Source organism: Corvus cornix, chromosome 20 (genome assembly GCF_000738735.6).
Source record: "Corvus cornix cornix isolate S_Up_H32 chromosome 20, ASM73873v5, whole genome shotgun sequence".
NCBI lineage: Eukaryota > Metazoa > Chordata > Aves > Passeriformes > Corvidae > Corvus > Corvus cornix.
In genome coordinates, this window is record NC_046349.1 from 7,566,505 (window position 1) to 7,580,911 (window position 14,407).

At 63.4% G+C, this 14,407-nt stretch overlaps 2 protein-coding genes across 5 annotated transcripts; one reads left to right on the plus strand and one right to left on the minus strand.

Annotated features, from left to right (window-relative positions):
• Positions 1 to 1,811: 1,811 nt before the first annotated feature.
• On the minus strand, positions 1,812 to 4,758 carry SLC52A3 (solute carrier family 52 member 3). 4 transcript variants are annotated; one of them, XM_039563723.1, is made up of 4 exons: positions 4,670 to 4,758; positions 2,713 to 3,783; positions 2,347 to 2,470; positions 1,812 to 2,227 (listed from the first exon to the last, which is right to left on the minus strand). In XM_039563723.1, exons 2-4 carry the CDS (start codon positions 3,738 to 3,740, stop codon positions 2,015 to 2,017), a joined length of 1,365 nt encoding a protein of 454 aa, XP_039419657.1. In that variant the 5' UTR covers positions 3,741 to 3,783; positions 4,670 to 4,758; the 3' UTR covers positions 1,812 to 2,014. The 4 variants fall into 4 exon arrangements, with proteins under 4 accessions (XP_039419657.1, XP_039419655.1, XP_039419656.1 ...); XM_039563721.1 differs by lacking the exon at positions 4,670 to 4,758 and adding an exon at positions 4,520 to 4,660; XM_039563722.1 differs by lacking the exon at positions 4,670 to 4,758 and adding an exon at positions 4,362 to 4,660.
• A 3,518-nt stretch (positions 4,759 to 8,276) lies between these two features.
• Positions 8,277 to 13,290, plus strand: FAM110A (family with sequence similarity 110 member A). The gene is given in 3 exon segments (XM_039563470.1): positions 8,277 to 9,162; positions 11,475 to 12,039; positions 12,042 to 13,290. Coding segments are annotated over 2 exon segments (993 nt in total). The 5' UTR covers positions 8,277 to 9,162; positions 11,475 to 11,543; the 3' UTR covers positions 12,539 to 13,290.
• The last annotated feature ends 1,117 nt before the right edge of the window (positions 13,291 to 14,407 follow it).

A 14,407-nucleotide genomic window follows, 5' to 3' on the forward strand; every position in this document is an offset into this window, starting at 1 on the left:
GGCCCCGAGGGGACATTGCCTGCCGGGCTGCTCTCGGCATCCCACACACACACTGGGCTCCCGGCCTCCGCTCCCTGATTTATTTATCCGTGCGTGTGCCTGTTCTCTCCTGGAAGGCACGTTTGCAGAACGGGCGATTACTTACGCCCTAGTTGGGCCTGCCTGCCCGCTGCCCGCTGCCTGCCCGCTGCCTGCCCACTGCCTGCTGCCTGCCCGCCCGCTGCCCTGGGATTTTGTCTCTCTCCAGGCTGCGGTGTAATAAGGGAGGTAATTAAGTGTAAAAGGCAGGAGGAGGGAGGGCTGGGAGGGGGGAGCAGCCCCGGCTCCTTTTGGAGGCAGGGGACTGCGATAATGTATGGTAATAACCGCAGCCAGCCCTGCCGAGCTGATAGCGCTGACGGCAGCGCCTGGGCCCCCCCAAACCTGCCCCCACCACTGTGGGGAGGGGGAGCAGTGCCAGAAGAAAGGCTCAGCCTTCCTCCACCGGGTTTGTGCCTTCCTGAGCAGCTGTATGGAAATAATTCCCATCGGAGGCAATTGTTTCTCTGACAAGAGGGAGGGGGCTGGGGGGTAACGTGGGTGAGGGGTTTTGGGGGCTCTCAAAGGCGGGGTTTTGGGGGCTCTCAAAGGCGGGGTTTTGGGGGCTCTCAAAGGCAGGATCATCCTCTTGGGGGGCAGGGGGAGAGAGGTCAGGTCCCTACTTCAGCTCCCAGTCTACCCACAAGGGACACATCGTGCTACTGGAATGAGACAAGCTGCCCCGCCGTGCCCCCCATCTCTCACTGGTCCTCAGCTCCCCCATCCTCCACGGACCCTGGACACAGGCTGTGGGGTCAGCCAGGATCTGCCAGAGGATGCCCACTAGTGCCAGGGGGCAGAGCCTTCACTCCTGCCCTCCCTGCTGCCTCAGCTGCAGGACCCCCACCACTGCCGGCTTGGGGGGCTGCTGGCCATTAGGTATTCCAACTGCGTCCTTCCCAGAGGCGCCCGGGTCGCAGCCGGAGCCCCGAAGTGGCTCCAATCCGTGGTCTGGTGCTGCCGCCGGCGCAGAGAGCAGATGACAGACAAAGGGCCGGGGACAAAGGCCCGGCTGCCTTGTGCCCCAGGGAAGGGGCGCAGGCACGTGCAGGGCACGGGTGCTGTCCCACCCCGGGGCTGCCGCTGTCCCGACCTCCCGTGCTTGCCATGCCCCAGTGCCCACTTGGCCCCCGCCCTGGCTGGCATGGCTAGGGCACAGTTGGGTACCAGGTGGCCCAGCCCTGGCACCGGTGCTGTGGTACCCCTGCTGTGGGCATTGTGCCCACGCTGCTCTGGTGCGGGGCTCTGCTGTGGTCCCTCCCCAGCTCTGCCCGTCTCAGGGTGCAGCAGGGCTGAGATGGGGTGCAGGGGGCACACGGCTGTGGGGAGGGAGCAGAAAGCACAGATGGGACCACAGCAGAGGGTGGCAAATATCACGCATGTCCCTCCAGTCCCACTGTGCCTCAGTTTCCCCAGCTGCTATTGGGGGCCTTGTGAATGTCCCGTGTCGCCCACCATCCCCCTCCCCACGGCCGCCTTTGTCCCCACTCCCCCCAGCTGGCTGCAAACCCCCTGTCTGGGGGCAGCTGCCACAGCACAGGGCCGGGAACACCACCAGTGCTGCCGGGTGCAGCTGGGGCTGTGCCCACCCACAGAGCCCAGGGGGGCTTTAGGGCACGATGCCAAACGGTGCCAGATCCCCCAGGGGAAGGGATAGGACATGGCCCCAGTTGAGAGGTACCCAGGTGGGGGGCACTGGCGCATGGAGGGTGCGGGCAGCAGGGAGGCAGAGAGCTGAGTAAAACACCTTCTATTGCTTTCACATGATGGGAACACCCTGTGGGACAAATCCCTGAAGATGCTGCTCCCTGGCAGAGCCCATCAGGGAGCTGGTCCCAGACCATCCTGGTCCCACTGCTGCTTCCAGGCCAGCCAGCCTCGCTGATTTTGGGAGTTCATGCTGGCAAGAGCAGCGGTCTTGGGGTGCCCACCCCACTCATTCTGGGCACTGCAGGCTGCAGTAGTCAGCAGATTTGAAAAGGCTGTAGACATTGACAAGGGGGAACATGAGCAGCGCCCCAAGGAGGGAGCCCAGCTGCTCCAGCACCCCGTACCACACCAGCGCACTGTGGCTGCGGCTCCGCAGGATCACCCCGGCCATCGCCTTCACGTAGGAGAGCGTCCCAGTGAACAGCACCCAGGAGAGGATCTGGTGGCACAGATGAGAGAGAGGTCAGGGCTGGGGGATCTCCACTGAGGGGACAGGTGAGGTCAGGTCCAGGTGTGGTGTCAAAGACCTCCCTGAGTGAGAGGGACACCATAACTTACGATGATGGCATCGCCCCACTGGGACTGCTGGAGGAGTGGGCAGGGACTCATCACCGCGATGGCCATGTTGTAGGCACCAAAGCCTGTCCCTGCCATGGTGAGGATGCCCATCAGGGTCAGGGACCTGCAAGAGACATGCAAGTGTCACTGGAGAACACTACCTGTCCCTGGTGAACAGCACAGGCACGCAGCACATTCCGGCTCCTTGCTGTCTCCATCCTCCTTTCCTGGGGTGTCTGTGCTGCTAGGGCACGGGCACCCCACAGACCCCCTCCCACCCCCAACTCTTGCAAAGTAGGGGCCACTCTTAACGGCAGAAGCCCCTGGTGTGCACCCTGCTGCAACCCCCAGGACCCTACAACCCACCTGCTGGGCAGGAGCATGGCCACGATGCAGGCGAGGGGGTTGGCCATGGAGCTGAGCGTGGCTGCCAGGTGATAGGTGGTGTGTCCATAGGGCAGGCAGGAGTAGGACTGCACAGATGGCAGGACCCCATTCGTCAGGGCACTCACCCAGGCGATGAGGAGGTAGATGAAGGTGAGCTTGGTTAAGGAGTAGGAGAACTTCTGCGGCAGGATGTCCCCAGGTCCCTTGAGATCCTTTGAGCATGAGCAGCCTCTGCTCAGCTGCAAGTCAGGTCCCTCGTGAAGGACCTGGTCAAATGAGTTCAGCACGATGTTGCTGGAAAAGAGGTGCTGCTTAGAGAGCTCCCACACCTTGGGCTGCCGGGTGAGGAAGAAGAAGGCCAGCAAGCAGGTCAGCATCATTGCAGTCATGAGCAGGAAAAAGATGAGGGTGGAGAACTTGGGTGGGAGGTAGCGTGACTCCAGATGGAAAATGGTGCTCTCCACGGTCTCATTGCCGGTGGTGATGTTGACCTCGTAGCTGACATTGGTGCAGCTGGAGATACCAGAGCCCTGGCCCAGGGCAATGAGAGCAGGGATCAGCCCACTGAGCCCTTCGCCTATGAAGAAGGTGGATGTGTACTGGGGCTGCAGCTGCATCATGAAGGGCAGGAAGGTGACAGAGGAGGTGCAGTCCACCAGGGCCAGGAAGAAGGTAAGGACTAGGAAGGGGATGCTGTGGGACGTCCCGGAAATGAGGGACGTGTGGTTCCAGAGGAAAGCCAGGAGCAAGCAGGCCATGACACCCACGGACACAATTGCATAGATAACAGCCACCTCCTTCAGCAAGCCAGGCCGAAAGCGATTCATGAGGGTGACGAAGAGTGGTCCCACGTTGGCCATCTGGATGATGATGGTGATGTACGAGGGCAGGTACCACTGCTCTGGCAGCACTGTCACCAGCAGTGGCAACTCCACCCACAGCCCATTGATGGCCACCCAGGAGCCCATGCCAAAGGCACAGGCCAGAAGGTGGGTGAGAAGTGCCATGGCTCAGGGCTGGGTGCCTGGGCCTGGGAGTGACGCTGCTGTGCTGTGGGGAGAGACTTTGATGAGTGGTGAGGTGAGATCTGACCCTTCCAGATCCTGGCCCTGTCCTCCCATGACCACTGCCTGCATTGGTAGAACAGCTTCCCTCCTACGTTCTGTGGGGGTGTGGGGCCCACAGCCCAGCCCAGCCCCACTTTGCCCTCTGCAACCCCTGCGGACCCCTCTGCCCCCTTCAAGTGATGACAGGGTGCCCTCCTGCCCTGGGTGTGGATCCTGATGAGCTCCACCTGGTCTCATCCCGGAGGGCTGGGGCTTGGGAGCAGCAAGTGCGGTACCCAGGAGGGCATTGAACCTGTGCCAACTCACGTTGCAGCTCGGTGCAGCCTGGAAGGGCTCGGCACAGCCGGGTGCAGGGGGAAGAGGGCTCTCACCTGGGGGCTGAGTGTCCTGGGCAGCTGCTCTGCTGGGAATGGACGCCTCGTACCTCCCACTGCATCCGCAGGGCAGGACGACGCAGCGCCCGTCTCCTCCCAGCCAGGACCCGCGCGATCCCGACACGCCCCGGTGGCCGCGGGAGACAGGCCCCAGCAGCCCATCCTGCAGCCCAGCCTCGGCTCGTACCAGTCAGCTGAGTCAGCTGGGATCCGGACACCTCCCTTGCCCACTCTCATCCCGCCCCTGGGAAGAACTCTGACGTCCCTACGTTCCGTGTCCCCGCAACCCCGCGGAGCCGTCTCCAGTCCTCTCCCGGGGCGTTGAGGCCGCCAGAGGAAACTCACGTCTCACGGGGCTGAGCCTGGCGGGCGCAACAACCCGCTGATGGTCCCGGCCCCGGCCCCGCGGGGAGGCATCGGGGCTGGAACAGGAACCAGGAAGGAAACGGGCTCCGGTCTGACCGGTCCCTCGGCAATCTCCCAAGGGGAACTCACTGCGCTTTGGGGACAGGCAGCACCACGCGGGCGGGAGCCACTCCTGGCTGCCGCAGCAGTGACGTGAGGCGGGCACGTCACCACCTCCGGATGCGTACGGGTGATAGCCTGGCCCTGCTCTGCTCCTCGTCTTTGGTCCCAGCTGGCAGAGTCCCCAGCTCAGGGGGGTTATTATTCTTGGCGGTGTCCTGGACTTTGTCCTTGTCCCCGCCTGAACTGCGTCCCACCTATCACAGACTCTTCTTGCAGGTGCAAGTGTGACCCGGTGGCGGTTCCTGTCCCCATCAGGATCTCTGCGGGGTCAATGGGTTAGGACGGGGCGCTGGGGAACCTCCGAATGTGGCAGCTGTCCCACCTTGGGACACTGCGGGGACCAAGCCGTGAGCCAGCGGATGAGCCACTTGCACCGGTCGGGAGGTGACACGGCTGAGGAGACAGACCCCAGGTCACCCCCAACAGCAACCCCGCCCCCCCCCCCCCCCCCCCCCCCAATTCCCGGACCCCCGCCCCAGGATGCCTCATGGCAGCTCTTCCCCCAGCACCCACCGGGTGTCGCTGGGAGAGCGGGCTGCAGCCCTGCAAAACCTGGGGCTGGGCTGCCTTCTCCCGTCTGCTTCCCTGTCCTACCTGCCTGCAGTGCTCGTCCCTGTCCCTCGGGGGATACAGCCTGCCCCTCCACCCTGTCCTGCGCCTGTGGGAGCACCCGCGGCAGCCAGGACCGTTGGGTGCAGTGGGGACAAGAGTGTCCCTTGTCCCTGGGGCTGCAGGGACGCTGGGTGACCGTGGCGGGGGATGGTCACAGTTTGAGGTACTGCTGTGATTTAACCCCAGCAGGCAGCTCAGTCCGCCGCAGCTGGTCACTCACACGCACCGTGGGATGGGGGAGAAAATGGGAAAAGATAAAGTGGTAAAAGGGACAAAACTGACGGATTGAGAGAAAGTCAGTTTAATAGGAAAAGCAAGGAAGTCCCACAGTCCAGGATATTGCGGGGGGGGGGGGGGGGGAGGGGCAGAGCTGTCCCATCCATGTCCCCTCCCAATTTCTATTCACCCCCAGCACTCTCACTCGCTGGTGGGGCAGCAGAAAAGTCCTTGGGGCTCTGTGAGCATGGCTCAGCCACGATCAAACACTCCTGGGTTAGCACTGCTTTCAGCACAACTCCAAAACAGACCCACGCTGGCTCCTATGGGCAAAATTACCTCTGCCCCAATCAAACCAGTACAGGACCCCAGGAGACCTGGAAGGTGGGGAACAGGTCCAAGCTGCTGGGGGGAAACCAGAGGCAGGGGGCTTAGAGTGAGCCCGGGGCAGCTGAGGTCATTGTGTGTCCATGGCAATGGGGACAGGGAGGGGACAGCAACTGTCCTGTGTTTAATTTGTCGGCACAAAGAGGCAGCTCAGCCGGCAGTGAGACCCTTCCTTCCCGGGGGCGAGTGGCTATGGGGCAGAGGCAGTTTGAGGGGGTGCTGGGTGTGGGACCCCCGTGCTGCCCCTTCACGCTACTCACCTAAATCCACCCGACGCGCGCTGCCTGCCCTGCCTGTGCCTTCTCCGCCCCCTGCCTGCCCCCCAGCTGAGCTCCCGGCCCCCCGGCCCCTCGCCCCTCCGCACCCCCGGCAGATGCAAGCGCAGGCCCCGGAGGCAGATGGCAACATTTGGTAGCCGAGTGGTCCCTGCCTGCGGGACTTCGCTGGGCTGTGATGACCATCCCTCCAGGAAGCCCCATCCTCATCCAGCCAGGGCTGGGGGCCCCATCCCAACTGCAGCCAGTGCAGGCCGGGGGGTGCAGCAGGGATCCCCAGGGTGGGCACACTGCCCATGCTGTAGGGGTGACAGGGTGGCAGGAAGGCATGGAAGGAGTGGCAGCTCAGAAGAGCAGGGGTCTGTCCTTGAACTCAGCCCTGGCGAGACCCATCCCCTCATATCTTCTTCTATGTGTGAGCAGTGGGGATGGTCTGCCTGGGCAGAGGGTGGCTGCTGCTCCATTGCTGGGGGACAAAGCGACCCCCTCACTCCAGGGACTACTGGCCACCTTATTTGAGAGGCTATGACCCCCAGACTTGGGGACCGGCTGGCGGGTCTCAGCCTGGACCCTGGCAGCCCCAGCCCCATTTGCATTCCATTTCCATGTGAAAGGAGCAGGTCAAGTTGAAAGTTGAAAGGCTGGTGGGGGGCAGTCGGGAAGGGGCCGCTGCCGGAGGTGAGACCCCAACAAAAGGGCTGGATCCCCAGGGCCTAGTGTTCGCCTGGCCATGGGCTGCGGCCACGGCCCCACGGCAGCCGCCATCTGTGGGTCTGTGCTGCCGCCACCACCGGCCAGACAAAGGCCTCGTGCCCGGCCTGTCCCCATCTGTCACCTCCCTGGCTCCTGGATCCCTGAGCAGAGACCGAGTGTGAAGATCCTAGTGCAGGCAGCATCATTTCCTCTGCCCACCGGGAGTGGGGTGATGCTGGGTGCAGCAGGTGCCTCCCCGTTCCGTCCCCATGTTCCTTCTAGAGCCGCTCCGTAGAGCTCTCGCTGGGGAAACTGAAGCAGGAGGAGGTGGTGGCTTGTCCTGGGTCAGGGGACGGCAACGAGCTGGAATAAAACACCGGGAATTAACACCCAACATGAAAGGGCTGGGGACCTCTCTGCGTGGGGGTGCCCACACTGCTGAGCCCCAGCCCCGCGGCTTGGCAGGTGTTGCCAGGCACCTGATGCCTAGGCAACAAGATAATGCTTGAGCTCTGCAAAAAGCTGTAGCTATGCAGAAAGAAGTAGTTCCTTTGTAACAGGCTATGTGAATGAAGCCCTTTCTAGAAATCAGCACATTTAGCAGAACAGGCTAACTGCAAAAGCTAACCACCGGCTATTTGAGCAGGCAATCTTAGAGAGCATGCACAGGGAACAGGGGTGAGAAGTTCAAGCCCGAGGAAGACTTATGAGCCTTCATCAGAAACGACCACCAGGAGGCTGACGACCACCTCGTGCAGAAACCGCGCATGTGCTACAAGGGCTGACATAATCATGTGATTAGAAAATATGTTGCAATATGAAGGTTAGGAAAGTATAATGTGCACATTAAGGAAAAAAAGTATAAAAGCTAGTAGTGTGCGAAGAATGGAGTGAGTTTGTGGTGGAGTTATCCCCCTCACTCCCGGTGTCGAATAAACAAATACCTGCTCTGTAGGCCTCATACTATGTTATCTTGCCTAGTTTTCATGCATCAGCAACCAGGAGGTCCCTGGCACGAGGGAGTGTCTGGAGGAGGTGAGAGCAAAGGCACTGCCAGTGCCCGATTGTCCCTCTGTTCACAAACACCGTCCACGTGTCCCTGGAGCAGCGGTGGAGATGATGCACCGGGTGCTGGGGGAGCATTCCTGCAGAAGGCGCCGTCCCAGAGCATGTCCTGGGATGCTCCCGGGGAGGGCGAGGCTTGGGGCGCTGCCTGGATCCAACGCCCTGCTCCAACGGGCCAGACGTGCCCGAGCAGCTCCTGCAGCCTCCTGTCTGCACCCGCACGGCCTCGGCACCTGTGGGGGGACGCAGCCTGCGGGCTCTGCCCTCGCTTACCAACTGGGATTTTCCAGCTCAGCCCATTGTGTGAATCTGGGCTTAGGGCAGCCCTCTGGCTCGCAGACTGTGTGCTTCTCTTGGCCCTTCTCCCTCCACCAGCTCCTTGTCTTTCTTGCTCCAGGAGCCGTTTGAAAAATGCAGGACTGTAACTGAGCGCCATGGAACAAGCCAAACACTCATTCCTTCCGTGCAGAGCCGAACGAAGATGCCTTTAGCGTGGAGCAGGAGCCACCCTGGGGCTGGGTTCAGGCCAGCAGGTTCAGGTGGCTGCAGGCTTGGTGACCCTGTTCCAGTCTGTCACCTCCCTTCCTACTATCCCATTTATTTCCCTACATTTTGGAGTTTGTTGCTGCCGGGTGCATGAGGAAACAAGGTGAGATTTCCAAATCAGAGCAGGCCCTGCCGACTGGCCACACCAGTGATATAAGGGAATCTGGGTGCCCACAGGAATGCTGGGAATTTCCCCTGCATCCCTGAAGCCCTAACCCAGCACCAGGACCATCTGCCCACAGCGAGCAGTGACATCCAGAAGCGTTTTGGCTTTGTCCATGCGAGCACCTCGGGCCGTGTACGCATCCAGGCTGCTCAGCCGGCACCGCGGGCTGAACCGGCACCTGGGACGTCACCGGGCACCGTCACGCTGTGTGACGCAGCCTGGCATGGAGGAATGCCCCGTGGTTTCGATCCCATGTGAGCGCTGAGTTGCCTCGGAGGGCGTCCTCGCCCGGCGCTGACTCAGCGGCAGCCGCCGCATGCAGAACCGCTCCAGCACCCTCCAGCCGCCGGCACGGGGGGAGACGGGGAGGACGTGGCTGGGGAGCAGGAGGCGTGGGGACATCAGGACACCATCGGGACACCCTCGGAAAGAGAGCAGGGAGAAGAAGCGTGGCAGCTGATCCGTGCCGAGGAGGCTCCCACGCCGCAGGGCTGATCCAGGTGGGTGGCGGAGGTGGTGCTGGTCCCCTGCTGGTCCAGTGCCAGCAGAATGGGGCTGGGTGAGCCGGTGAAGGGGTCATAACCGTGTACCTCTGGAGCAACTTCTCCAGGGAGGAGGTGACCTGGTGTGCCATGTGAACGTGGCTGGACTGCCCACTCCAGGAGGGAGAGCAGCTGGGGCCACACTGGGCAATGCCCAGAGCTCAGATCCCCGCGCTCCGACTGGGTTTGGGGCATGGGATTATGTTGCCGTGTTTCTGGAGCTGTTCGGAGGGCGGCTCCGCTCGGCTCGGCTTGGCTCGATGCAGCCAAGCTCGGTGTGGCCGTGCCAGGGCAGCGGCTCAGCACCGCAGGAATGTGGAGCAGCAGGTTGTAACCGGCCGGGCTGTCCATGCTGGGGAGGGGACCCCAAGCTGGCCACAGGCGGCTGTTCCAGGGGTCCCATGTCCTTGTCCCTGCACTTCGACAGCCGTGGCTTGGCTGAGCATCTGGTACAAGGCTGAGCTCCAGTGCCTGACATGGGGACATTTTCCCGCTTTGCCTTGCCTGGGGGGCACTTTTGCACCCCTGTGCTGAGTCGGGGAGCCCTCCCTGTGCTGGGCACAGGTACAAGGACAGTGAAGCTGGCCATTGGCACAGGGGCTGGGCAGCACTGGACCCGAGGGGTCGGGCAAAGGGGTGCAAAGAGCTGCCCGGGGAGGAGGCAGGAGGATTTGTGCCGGTCCTGGGACCATTCTCAGCTGTCGCCACGCCTGGCCGCCCCCCTGCAGACATTTTCCAGGTCAGGAGGCAGCATGTCGCCCCAGGCAGGGGACGAGGACGGGGACAGGGACAGCCAGCCTCCCCCGGGCCACTCGTCTGTCACAGCGTGTCAGGGGGATGCACCGTGTGCTGTGCAGGGACCCTGCTGGGGTCCGGATTCTGGGGGTGCTGGGGCTGACACGTTGGCACCCGTGGGCTGGCAGGGGGTGCAGACATGGTTCAGCTGTGGCTCAGCCATGGCTCGGCGGGGCTGTGGGTGCCAGGGCTGGCTCGTGCCGCCGGCGGTCAGTGCTGGGACAGGCGCTGGGCTGCTCCCAGGAAGTTTGTGCAGGCAGGTGAGCGGGTGACGGTGGCAGCCGCCTGCTCGGGGCTGCCATGGAAGCGAGTGAGGCCACAGCACACCAGCCCCCGTCCTGCCCACCACTGCACCGGGTGAGTGCTGGGGCTTGCTGTCACATCCTCAGGGCTCATCAGTGCCCCAAATCGGGACCCTCAGGGGGAATCTCAGAGCAGCTTGGGAAAGGGGTGGGGAAAAGGGTCTGACCCACATATTCCTCTGTGTGCCCTGCCATTGCCGAGCCCCTCTGGATATTGGGGCCACTCTGGGTGTGCCCACCCCTGGTCAGGGGACTGCAGAAGGGTGCAGGGCTGCTTTGGGTGCCCTCCCCCCCCTTTTCGCTGTGGGCGGGCTGATGTCTCTGCGTGGCCGTTGTGGCGGCTGCGCTTGTTGGGGTTGGCAGGGACCCAAGGACACGGGGTGCACAGGGCCCCACGCTGCTCCGAGCACACCGCGGCTGGGGAATCACGAGTGGAAACAAACCCCCGTGAACTCCACGTACTTTCCAAGGAGCTCCAGGATGGGAGCAGGGAGCCTGGGTGCAGCCCCGGAGCTTGCGAGAGGGCTGAGAACTGAGGGAACAGCAGAGGGAGTGGAGCACCGAATCCACCAGCCCGGCAGGGTGGTGGGTGATGGAACCCTGGGCATGGGGAATGCACCCCTGGGAGCAGGCAATGCACCCCTGGGCACGGGTGATGCAAGGATGTAGATGAGACACCCCTGGGAGAAATCAGTGCTTCCCTGGGAGTGGGTGATGCACGCCTGAGTGAAGGAAATGCACCCCCGGATGTGGGCAGTGCACTCCTGAGCACGGACGATGGGCACATGCAATGCACCCCTTGATGCGGGCGATGCTCCCCCGGCACCTGCGACCTGTGCAGAGCATCAGTGAGGGGTGCTTGGCTCTCTCCGCCCCCCTCGCTCCCCGGGGTGCCCCTCGCCCGCGACCGGGACGCCCTCCCCGCCGGCGCCATTGGCCCCGGTGCGGTTTGAAGCAGGCGTGCGGCGCGGATTGGCCGGAGGAGTGTCGGGGAGGCTCGGCGGTGGCGGCGGAGGCGTGGTGACCGCCTTCAAATAGGCAGCCCGGAGCCGGCGGCGCAGCCAGTGCACAGCCCGGGTTGTCTTTGTCTGCCGTGGGGCCGGGGCGCGGGCAGGGGCAGCATCGCCGCCGCTCTCACTCCGGCCCCGCTCTCACTCCGGCCCCTCTTCGCAGCCGGCGGCACCTGAGCCCCTCGCTGCCCGTGGCGGCCGCCCACCCCGTGTCCCTGTGCCGGCACAGAGGATGCCCGTCGAGGCGCTGCAAGCCGGTGACACCATGAAGGGGGTGACGGTGCCTTTCACCTCGGCCATGCCCGTCCGCATCCTCCGCAAAGGGCCCGCGTATTTCCGTCGGCACGCCGAGCCGGGGGCCGGGAAGCCCAGCGCAGTGGAGAGGCTGGAGGCCGACAAGGCCAAGTACGTGAAGAGCCAGAGGGTCGCCAGCACCAAGCAGGAGCCGGTGAAGCCACTGCTGCTCAAGCAGCCCCTCTTCACCCCCGGGGTGCGCCGGGCTGTTCTCACCCCCAGCCGCAGGGCACCCCCGGGGCCGCGTCGCGCCGATGCTGCCAGCCCGAAGACCTCCCTTGACCTGGAGATCCTCAACAACCTCATCAACCTCTGTGACAGCCCCTTCCCTAAGGCGGAGAGCCCGCTGGGCAGGGAGTGCAGGTGGCGGGCGGAAGCGCCGGCGGTGGAGGAGGCTGTCAAGCTACCGGAGAGCCCGGCCACCACCAAGCCCCCGGCAGTGTGGCCGTGCGGAGAGTGGACGTCCGTCCCTGTGGAGCTCCGCGGAGCCCAGTGACACCGGTGCCTGCATCCCCCATCCCAGGTGGGCTGCCTGTGACCCCGTCCCGGAGCTCACCCGCCCGACCCGAGAGCGCCCGCCGGCAGCCGCTGCTGCACCGCTCCAAGTCGGACCTGAGCGACCGGCTCTCGCGGGCCACCGCCGACCTGGAGCGCTTCTTCAACTACTGTGGCCTTGACCCCGAGGAGATGCAGGACATGGGGGCTGAGCGCTTCGCCCGCGCCAGCTCCGACATCGTGTCCCTCAAGTTCCACAGCGTGAGCACGGCCAGCTCGGAGGGTGGCCACTCGCCACCCAGCGCTGCCACGCCGGAGGGGCGGCCGGCCGAGCGCGTGCCCTACGGCATCTCCATCATCGAGCGCAACGCCCGTGTCATCAAGTGGCTCTACGGGCTGCGCCAGGCCAGGGAGCCCCAGCAGGTCTCTGATGTGTAGCAGTGCCACGGTGGGCACCGGGGATGGGTTGCTCATAAGTGGGCAATGCTGGATGGGGACAGAGCACAGGCTGTGCCCTGGGAGGAGCAGGGACCTCTTGGGGGTGACAGGACCCTTGAACTCAGCCCTGCTGTGCTGCAGCATCACCGGCCCGATGTGGTCACCAGGGATCCATTGTCAGAGCCCTGTGCCAGCACTGGAGAGCCAGGTCCCTGCAAGCCCGTGGGAAGGCAGAGGACACGTGTCCCTGGGTGTGTGGCTGGTCCCCAACACCCACAGGGCCTCATGTGTGGCTGCCCTGCCTGCACTGCTGGCAGCTCCTGCCTGTCCTGCTCCTCACCAGCACCCATGGGTGGGGTGCAAGGGGCTGGTTCCCCCTGCATGGAACAGGGACACTGCACCGAGGAAGGAGCTGCCCCCTTGCAGCCTCCATCGAGAGGGTCCCACTGCCTGGGGTGGTGGTCACATCCTGGTGGTCCCAGCTCATTGCTGAAGAAAAGCCTGGTGCTTTGAGGGGTGAGGGGGAAACCTGACCCCCTACTTCAAGCTGCCCAGGGCTGTGTGTCTGTGTGAGTGTCTGCGGGTGCCTGCGTTCCCCCCCCCAGCTGCCAGTGGGCACAAAGCTCCCACCATGCTGGGCCCGGTATTTATGAAGACAACAGTTCCTGTTTTCTACTCTTTTTTCTAATGTTTGATCTGTAAATAATAATAATGATAATGCAACTGGTTTTATTAAACGCCTGTGTTTTGGAGGCTGTGTGTTGTCTCTTGAGGCGGTGGAGGTCGGGATGGGACAGGGACCCTTGGGGTGCCGTAGCTCTGCAGGGCTGTGGGTGCTGAGCCGATGGGTGCTGGAAGGGAGTCATGGGTTCCGTGCTGCTGTGTGCCAGCGCGGGGCCCAGCGGGCATGGCAGGGCGGCGGTTGGGTCTGGCAGGTCCCGGCAGAGCCCCAGCTGTTGGGATTTCCCTCTGTGCCATGCACCCTCCCCTGCCTCCTTCCCTCACTCTGGCAAAGCTTGGCCAGGTCCCAGCCCTTCAAGAACTGGGAGATGGGAGCGGCAATAGCAGAGACCTCCCAGGTGGGCTGGGATCAAAGTCGGCGCAGGGAGCGCTTTGAAGATGAAAAGCCCCGTGTGTTCTCCCAGGGCAGCCTCGCATGGCACCGCAGCCCTCCTTGCACCTCAGGTGCCACCTGTGCCCTGTGGTCCCCGTGCTCCGGATGCGTCCCATGCAGGCACGTGTCTGCGGGAGAAGGTGACATCAAAGCCACCAGCAAGCGGATGCACACAGGGGACCCTACCTGGACCCTGGGCTTGCCGCTGCCTCCCTTCAGTGCCAGCCCCCTTAGGCAGCTGCTGGCCAAGGCAGCACCAGGGGACCCTTGACCAGGGCTTCCATCCAGCACTTGGGGTCCCCAGAAAAGCTCTCATAAAGAAGAATTTACCACCCCAGCTTGATTCCTGAGCTGTTGTGTGTCCACCCAGATCCCCTGCCTGGGGTGCAGGATCCGACTTCTGCTGGGGTATTGTTAGGTCCAGCTGCTGGGAATGTGGAGGGCAGGATGTGGTGTCAGGACGTGGTGACAGGACATGGTCACAGGACATGGGGATGGTATCTGGCTGTGACTCAGGCTGAGGAAGTGCTCTGGGGAGGACACACACACCCAGGGGATCCTTAATGATGGCACATGGGGCACTGGGTGCCTTCCCAAGGAAAATACCCAGGAAACCAGAGGGTGACAGGGACCCGAGGCACTCGCTTGGGGACAGGCTTTGCCCTTGGGGAAATCTCTGAGGGAACCAGATCCTTGCTCGTGGCTGGGACCGGCTGTGCTGCCGGATTCCTCAGCATGGTGTGTCCCAGGGCTTG